This window comes from Penaeus monodon, chromosome 16 (assembly GCF_015228065.2).
Source record: "Penaeus monodon isolate SGIC_2016 chromosome 16, NSTDA_Pmon_1, whole genome shotgun sequence".
Taxonomy (NCBI): domain Eukaryota; kingdom Metazoa; phylum Arthropoda; class Malacostraca; order Decapoda; family Penaeidae; genus Penaeus; species Penaeus monodon.
Window position 1 is genome coordinate 25159506 of NC_051401.1, and position 10101 is coordinate 25169606.

The following is a 10101-nucleotide window of genomic DNA, read 5'->3' on the forward strand; positions in this document are numbered from 1 at the left end:
CACACCAAGTGCACTGTTAATGCTTATCTTACCAATATGCTCATGTTCTTCAAACTGTTGTGAATTTGAAAATCAGAAGACCTGATAATTCAATAGGCAAAAATTATAATACAAAATAAACTTACCATCAAACTCATTTCCATCTTTTGTATGAACAAAAAGGTCTCGATCATGAACTTCTTTATAAAAGAAATAATTACTGTCCCGTTTGAAATGAACATCAATAATGGTCACAAGTTTGCGGCCTCTTGCAGTGAGGTTGGCCGTCATTTCCAATGGGTTCGGGAATTTGTAATGGTCCCATGTGAAGTACCTGTAATCAAAACGAGTAATATTTATTTATGCTTTCAATCGGATGTTACAATTTCTTGATAACTTGTATTTAAATTGGATAAAAATTACTTTCAATACCAGTGCTACTGGTGAGGGAAAAAGGGTTTACCATAATATATGTAAAATAGCTTATATTTTTAATAAAAGTAGCAGCAGTTAACCCAATTAACTTAGGATATAGTATTTCTAAATTAACATGACACTTCTCATTGCTTAAATACAAGTCTAATGAGTAAAAGTTGAGACAACACTACACTATGAATTATGAATTGTCAATTCTCTAATTCAAACATTCTATTCCTAAATTTTTGTTCTTTGGTCTAAATAGTCTAATGTACCTTCTGTACTATAACTATCTAATATATTCAATTTCTCACATAAATCATAAATACATTTCTTATAATATAACATTTTATAAATGTACTTTCAAACCTTTAAAACATGTTCACTATGTGTAAAGCTAAATCATATGGCACAAGAAAATTTATTTATCTAACTTGAATTAAAATCATTGAATACCAATGTATCATAGTAAAATTGTTTACCTTTTCCCATCAGTGTGTTCAATATCTAACCACATCACATCCAGAGGAAGATCATGTTTGTCAAAGTTTTCATGCACTTGACGTACATCCTCTTCATCATTGTAGTTCCAGCGGCACTGATGATATCCCAGACTAAAAAGCTGGAGTAGAAAATTTCCAAAGGTTAAATATATATGCTAAAAGAAATGGCTGTTTTGCAAAATCTTACTTACACATTTGTAGTATAAAAAAATTAACAATATTCACAGCATTTCTCTGTTGCACATTCATATAAGATCATATAGAAATATACTACTTCATTAAACATATTACCGGGGGAAGGTTCTGAGATCCTGTAAGACCTGCATACTGTCTGAAGACATCCATGGGTTTTGGTCCTAGCATGACAAACACGTCAATGATGCCAGACTCGGAGAACCAATGTGTAGATACCTGTGGAGGGTCAGTCTCTCCACTGGAGAAGAAACCAGTGATGGAAGACACAACATTGCTATCTGGCAATTTCTGTAATAAGAAGCAAAAAGATTTGTCTATGCCTTCTCCATAATTCACAATATCTTGAAGAACAATATCTTCAACTTAATTTTTTGGGTCTATAATTACAACATCTGTGCTCACCTTAATATCATCCACGTTTCAGCAGAATTATGCCAAAACACAGCAGTAGTGTGCCGTGCAGTCGGGGAGAGCTTTACTGGTACAGAACCATACAGACCTGGGTTTGTCCACTTCTATTCAAAACATCCAATTGTACAACGGTAGGGTCATTGCCCTTTTGGGAAAAAAATAAATAAAATTAAAATGAATATCAGTCTTAGCACCTGTCATTAACAATCTTGCAAAATGTACTTTTCGTGTTTTTTTGACTTCAAATTTCATACGCAGGTGATGGTGCGTAGTAACAGTGGGGGCTGGGGACCACGAGAGTCATCACCCAGCTCCCACTCTGAATCCGCCCCAATGGTCTGAGTTCAAAACCCAAAAGTCCTTTGAAAAAAGGCATCGTCCTAGCACTTGCGGGATTAAGAGATATAAAACCTAATCGTTCTAATTAAATCAAAAAAACTCTCCATGAAGCTTCTTTCTCCCAAAAAATGATAATGCATCTTACAAAACTCACAACCCCCCCCTCTAAAAACCCCCCATTCACAAACCCAAAAAACAAAAATACGAATCTACAGTACACCAACCTAAATACGTTTTCCAAAACCCAACTGCAATGGAAGAAATACTGAAATCATTGTTTTTAAAAAAAAAAAACTTACTGGTTTTTCTCAAAGAGAAGAGTCCGCATCTCTGGTATTCCATAACTGCTTGGGTTGACAAAGATATATCCTCCCACAGGCCGGGGCCAAAAGGCTTTGTGTCATTGCCCTTGAAGGACTCCTCCCCCAAAACCCTCCTTTTCCTCCTCCTGATCGTCGCTGGAAGGGGTTGGGCTCTCCCTCTCCTCTGCAGGCGTTCCTCACTATCAATAAAAAGAAAGGGTGGTTTAGAAATGATAACACATGTAAAACAACAAATACTTAACATTCTCATATACCTGGTAAACAGAGGACACAGAGGCCTTGGTGGATAGATAAATTGATAGATATACATGTTATGTTCTGAGAATATATACAAAGGAATATCTATAATGCAACAAAAAACTGCTTTTGATTTAAAGTTTTTCCACCTATTCTACGTTTAAACTTACTTTCCAGGTTTATTCCTGTAGTGTTCAAATTTGAGAAGTCCCCGAGCATTTGTGCTCACCACAAGATCATTGCCATTATAGATATCGATCTTCAGAGGTTTTGCATTTACAACAGCACGATGTGATCCAAATTTGACGGTCACTCCTTGAGCAGATTGATCAACAACCTCAAAGCTGTAAATAGATTATTTGATTAGATAATACATTTGCAAATATGTGCAGATAACATGTATGTATCAGATTAATCAGTAACCTCAAAGATGAAAATGTATGCTTAGAAATAGTAACATATATACACAAATATATGCAAATAAAAATGAAAAATTATATACCTTTCTCCATGAATATCCTTTACTAAGGCATACGGATCCTCAAATCTGGGCTTGATAGGATTTTTTTCATTTATTTTAATGCGCACAGTAGAATCCTTTAGAGGGTATATTTCTAAAGTAAAAACAATTCTATTATTTTCATTAATGACATCTCCTACTAGTCCTGCATCATTTACTGTCACTGTGTCAGTGAGGAGTGTATATGGACTTTCCCCTGGTTTCACAGCACGATGTCGTCTGCAAAAATTCAGAAAAAGTAATTAATACCTGCACTGATGTGAGTGCCTATTTATTTGTTTATATTAATTTTCACTCTACTGAAAATACAAGCAAGAAATGTTCAAAGCAATAATTTTATAGGTTTCTTAAGCTTAAGTGTACCTGTTGTGTGATATCAACTAAGAATACATTTATGTCTTGCAACTGACAGCCTATACAGTGGACAGAAGGAACTGCTATATCTAATTTAGGGGCTGATCCTTCCATGACCAATACTCACCTGCAGAAACTACTTTGCTGGCAGCTTTTGAAATTGCCTCGGTCAACAGCCGAGACCAATGTCAGTAAAACAGCCAATGCCACGGACCTTCATACAGAAACAAGAAAAAACATTTTTAATTTGGTTAGTGCAAAACCAATGTTATATCTTCTTAAACATATATTGACAAAGTGTATAAACAAAAAATAGGCCCTATAAACTTGTATGTATAAAAGGTATGAATGAGAATGAATACCTTCACAATACAAGAGATGTATTTGACCGATTTTGATTGTGTCTTCGTCAGAAATACAAGTATTTCTGACGAAGATATTATCAAAACCGGTCAAATACATCTTTTATTGTGAAGATATTCATTCTCACTCATACCTTTTATACATCTGTCAATATGAATACAGTTTGCCCTATAAACTAGTGATAATCAAATCTAATTAACAATCAGCAGAAAATAGTTCTAGTTCATAAAAAGTGGCTCTAACTCAATATATTCCTGTACAAATGAAAAAAATTTACAGGGTTTATCCATAATACCACCTAAGGGACTACAAAGTCCACACACTGGACTGAAATTTCTCCTAATGAATTGTGGTATGTACCAATTGAATGATTGGGCAGTCCTCCAACATCTTGTTACAGCCTTCCTACACAATGTTAGGGATAATTGCCCCTTGTTTTGTCACTACTAAATAACCAACACAAATTCCCATTCTTACTGTTAGCATGATCACACGTACATGAATGCACGCACACTCACATTCAAACATTCACCAACTCCCTCACACACTTCAACAAATTTTTCCAATACTACTCACTCACTCACTCTCCCAACCTCCCACTCACTCACTCGCTCACTCACTCTCCAACCTCCCACTCACTCACTCACTCACTCACTCTCTCCCACACCACTCCCACTCACTCCACTCCCCCTCACTCACTCACTCTCCCAACCTCCCACTCACTCACTCACTCACTCACTCTCCCAACCTCCCACTCACTCACTCACTCACTCACTCTCCCAACCTCCCACTCACTCACTCACTCACTCACTCACTCACTTTCTCACTCACTCACTTATTCACTCTCCCAACCTCCCACTCTCACTCACTCACTCACTCACTCTCCCAACCTCCCACTCACTCACTCACTCTCCCAACCTCCCACTCACTCCTCCTCTCCCAACCTCCCACTCACTCACTCACTCTCCCAACCTCCCACTCACTCACTCTCCCAACCTCCCACTCACTCACTCACTCTCCCAACCTCCCACTCACTCACTCACTCTCCCAACCTCCCACTCACTCACTCACTCTCCAACCTCCCACTCACTCACTCACTCTCCCAACCTCCCACTCACTCACTCACTCTCCCAACCTCCCACTCACTCACTCACTCTCCAACCTCCCACTCACTCACTCACTCTCCCAACCTCCCACTCACTCACTCACTCTCCCAACCTCCCACTCACTCACTCACTCTCCCAACCTCCCACTCACTCACTCACTCTCCCAACCTCCCACTCACTCACTCACTCTCCCAACCTCCCACTCACTCACTCACTCTCCCAACCTCCACTCACTCACTCACTCACTCTCCCCAACCTCCCACCACTCACTCACTCACTCTCCCAACCTCCCACTCACTCACTCACTCTCCCAACCTCCCACTCACTCACTCACTCACTCTCCCAACCTCCCACTCACTCACTCACTCTCCCAACCTCCCACTCACTCACTCACTCACTCTCCCAACCTCCCACTCACTCACTCACTCTCCCAACCTCCCACTCACTCACTCACTCTCCCAACCTCCCACTCACTCACTCACTCTCCCAACCTCCCACTCACTCACTCACTCTCCCAACCTCCCACTCACTCACTCACTCTCCCAACCTCCCACTCACTCACTCACTCTCCCACCCTCCCACTCACTCACTCACTCTCCCAACCTCCCACTCACTCACTCACTCTCCCACCTCCCACTCACTCACTCACTCTCCCAACCTCCCACTCACTCACTCACTCTCCCAACCTCCCACTCACTCACTCACTCTCCCAACCTCCCACTCACTCACTCACTCTCCCAACCTCCCACTCACTCACTCACTCTCCCAACCTCACCACTCACTCACTCACTCTCCCAACCTCCCACTCACTCACTCACTCTCCCAACCTCCCACTCACTCACTCACTCTCCCAACCTCCCACTCACTCACTCACTCTCCCAACCTCCCACTCACTCACTCACTCTCCCAACCTCCCACTCACTCACTCACTCTCCCAACCTCCCACTCACTCACTCACTCTCCCAACCTCCCACTCACTCACTCACTCTCCCAACCTCCCACTCACTCACTCACTCTCCCAACCTCCCACTCACTCACTCACTCTCCCAACCTCCCACTCACTCACTCTCTCCCAACCTCCCACTCACTCACTCTCTCCCAACCTCCCACTCACTCACTCTCCCAACCTCCCACTCACTCACTCTCTCCCAACCTCCCACTCACTCACTCTCCCAACCTCCCACTCACTCACTCATCTCTCCCAACCTCCCACTCACTCACTCTCTCCCAACCTCCCACTCACTCACTCTCCCAACCTCCCTCACTCACTCACTCTCCCAACCTCCTACTCACTCACTCACTCACTCTCCCAACCTCCTACTCACTCACTCACTCACTCTCCCAACCTCCACCACTCACTCACTCACTCTCCCAACCTCCCACTCACTCACTCACTCACTCACTCTCCCAACCTCCCACTCACTCACTCACTCTCCAACTCCCACTCACCACATCCACCTCCCACTCACTCACTCACTCTCTCTATCTCCCAACCTCCCACTCACTCACTCACTCTCCAACCTCCCACCACTCACTCACTCTCCCACCTCCACTCACTCACTCACTCATCTCCCAACCTCCCACTCACTCACTCCACTCACTCCCCAACCTCCCACTCACTCACACACTCACTCAACTCTCCCACCTCCCACTCACTCACTCATCACTCACTCTCCCAACCTCCCACTACTCACTCACTCTCCAACTCAACCACTCACATCACTCACTCTCCAACCTCCCATTCTTCACTCACTCCTCACTCTCCCAAACCTCCCAATCATCACTACACTCTCCCAACCTCCCATACTCACTCACTCTCTCCCAACCTCCCACTCACTCACTCACTCCACTCACTATGTGCATAACAAACTACCACTCACTCCACTCACTCACATCACATCTTGCCAATTCTCCACTACACACTACTCACTCTCCCAACCTCCCAACACTCACTCAGCTTTACATTCCAAACCTCCCACTCATCGACTCACTCAGTCTGCAACTCCCATCAACTCCTCATCTGCCCAACCTCCCACATCATTACTACTCTCACCAACTGTGGAAACAAACTAATACCTACTTCACATCACCAACTTGCTTACCTCATGAATTCTGACAACTCATTTACATACTAATAGAGTTGCAGCACATCCTAAACACCCCAACACTTGATATGTTCCGGTCATGCATCTCGTATTGAAGCAAACAGGCTATCTGGAACCCCAATCACCTACGTCTGCCATCCAAGTCATTGAACTTCTGCAACCTTCCATAACTACTGTATAGCGTACTTCATGAATCATAAAATCCAATCCTTATTTCTAGCTCTGTGCCATTTCCTCTTCGGATCTTGACATTGCACCTCTAGAATTCCCACTCCCAGACTCGTACTTGAACGCCTCACACTATTCACTATATCACTATCTAACCCCACTCCATATCCCTGAAATCAAATGCTTTCCATAACTCGATAACTACATCCCAAAACACGATCTTGAACAAAATTAACGCCCTCTCCGCATACGTCCTTGCATCTGATCCATTACTCCTGCGAATCATTAACAGTTCTCTCTCCCAATGCACCAAATCTATTTTCACTGATTCCAAATTCTATATCAATTAAAATCGTTAATTTTACGGTGGCCCCCATCCCCATGTTGTTTTTGGGGAAGGGGCCCCCAACAACAAACACAGTGAATATTGTTACCGAGAGTGACATCTAGATATGAAGTCCCAAAATCAGGCTATCATGGAAACCCCAAAATCCAAACCTAACCTTTCTGCCTCCTGTGCCCCAATTCATTAGTACTTCATGCCAACTGATAGGAAACAGACATTAAAAACTATCTGTATGAGGGTGCTGTGGACTGATATGCAATGGATATTTTTGTCATTTTGTAGTAAATATGAGGCCAGAGCAGATGTACCTTTGTTTATCATTTTATTTCTTATGCTCTTTAAGTTGGTGGTGCCGATTTCCCTCTCTCTGTGCATTGCTTTTGGTAACATTAAGCAAAGGGGCGTAAAGAGGAGCTTACCCACTCCGTCTAGGGAGTAACTAGGAAACAGGAATGTTTTTGGAACTTTGTCTGGAGGGAGCGTCCCTCTCGGTAACAAAAACATGTTATTTATATACAAACACGTAAAATCAATACACTAATTTTACATGAAAATACACCAAAAACTTATGCCATATTGCGGTCGCTGAAGAAATTGTTAAATGTAAACAAAACATCGGCCTTATTTACAACATAAAGAGAGTTGCGGATTTTGACAGCTACGGAGTCGCAACCAAGAACACTGATCTTGGAGACAAAGTAATTAATTCTGACGTCCTGCTCGGCACCAGCGACGTCACGTGGGCACCTGAATGAAAGCAGACACTCTGATACCTAACTTTTTATCTCACTCGGTTCTGAGTATTCGATTTCCTATTACGATCAGCTGATTGTTGACGGTCAGCTGAAGCCTAGCAACCTCCTGCCAAGCTCGCCGGTATGACGTGTCGATTTTCCTCTTATCGAAACCAAATCTCCTGCAACTTGCTCTTCCTACCCTGCCGTGATAACTAAAACTCTAACCCTATACCCTCAAAAAGCACGAACTTGCCCTAATGCACTGACAAAAGGGGGAAAATCTCAAGAGAACGCAGCGCTTGCCTCACCTGCATAGCGTGGCCATCATGTTGTTATTTGGAAGGCGCTCATTGGCGGTGACGTCACGGCGGAGGAGTCAGGCGAGCGTCTGCGTTTCTCTCGTTCAATTGCAACTTATAAAAAATATATATTTAACTGATTTCGCAATATTAATTATTCAATGTAGAAATGCGTTTAATTTACAGTATATATGGATGTTTGGATGCCTCCACTGGTGAATAGCGGCGGTACGGTACGGGATCAAGTGAGCCTCTTAGTTAATCCTGCTCAATTGGAACATTTAGAAATAAATATTTATTTCAATTCGCAATCTTGCTTTAATGATGAGGAAATGCGTTTAATATATGACATATAAGGATATTTCTTACAGTTCCTTTTAACGGATCAAAAGTCCTTCTGGGGTATAAAGACAACAGCTTTGAAGAATATTCAAGAAATTATTCAAGAAAGCTTGCACGGAAGAATTTATCAGCATGACTGTCTGCATGACTGCTGCTGATAGATCATACAGGGAATGAAGCTATATATCACAAAAGCTTTCATGTGCCGCTTTTGGTTTATATATTAGTTAATTTACCTGGAGATGTTGTTTGAGTGACTTCTCACGTATGACAACTTTATTCCTGCATCATAAAATCTATTATAATGGCTTGATATTTTAAGATTAAGTCGCTCAATACTGATGTGCGTAAATCTGCCGGTATCCCACCAAGTATATTTTGTCGCGAATATGTTTGTCTCTTAATTTAGAAAGTAAACTACTATGAACAGGCCAGTTGCAGTTATTGCTGGCAATCATGTATTTACGGCTCTTAAAAATTATGGATTATTTATCTCCTCTGCTTCACATGTTCTGACATAAAATGAGTGCAAATGGCCTCTTCTGACGAGATATCTGTGCGACGCTGCATTTCCCAAACATCATAAGCATTATCAGGCAAATTGCTTTATTTTCGTGTTGCCGGTTACGCTTCTGCAAAAGATGTGTTACACATAGAAACTCTCTTATATTCTCTCTCTCTCTCTCTCTCTCTCTCTCTCTCTCTCTCTCTCTCACTCACACTCACACACACACACACACACACACACACACACACACACACACACACACACACACACACACACACACACACACACACACACACACACACACACACACACACACCTTGCACCAGTGTGTTTAATACTGCATAAAAAGCTGACGTCCATTTTTTTTTTTTTTTTTGAGGATTTCTGTATGGTGATCAAGATATATTTCCACCAACATACACGTACTGGCATGAAAACTACAATTAAGTATCATGCTGTGACCACGGCGGCTCAGACATGAACCTACCGTTAAAAGAAGAAGACACGTACTGGCAGTTTGTAGTAAATGGACAATTCACATGAAAAAATAAAAACCTAAAATACGGTTTGCGATAATCGAAAATAAGTTACTGCCAAATAATTATAGGCGGAATTAGAAATTTTATAGGAATGGTACATCATAAGAAAAAAAAATGTGAAAAAAGAACTATGATGAAAAATACAATCAATTTAGAAAAAAAAATCATTATAAGTAGAAACGCTAAAATCGCGAAAGTCGTACACATAGCCAGAAATCACATTATTGATTAAGTCGATGGAAGAGAATCACAGACGTTGTATGGTCAGAGGGAATGACTTATTTTTTTTTATTCCCAGGCACACATCGTT

The 10101-nt window shown here is 41.7% G+C and overlaps 1 protein-coding gene across 1 annotated transcript in view; it reads right to left on the reverse strand.

Moving 5' to 3' along the window:
• LOC119582990 (neutral alpha-glucosidase AB-like) overlaps positions 1 to 8475 on the reverse strand; it is a 16900-nt gene extending 8425 nt beyond the window's left edge. The window contains 10 exon segments of the mRNA XM_037931504.1: positions 126 to 313; positions 879 to 1018; positions 1191 to 1435; positions 1590 to 1650; positions 1760 to 1824; positions 2144 to 2346; positions 2575 to 2748; positions 2907 to 3143; positions 3406 to 3492; positions 8412 to 8475. Coding sequence (XP_037787432.1) covers positions 126 to 313; positions 879 to 1018; positions 1191 to 1435; positions 1590 to 1650; positions 1760 to 1824; positions 2144 to 2346; positions 2575 to 2748; positions 2907 to 3143; positions 3406 to 3492; positions 8412 to 8431 — 1420 coding nt within the window. The 5' untranslated portion in view covers positions 8432 to 8475.
• Positions 8476 to 10101: the final 1626 nt, after the last annotated feature.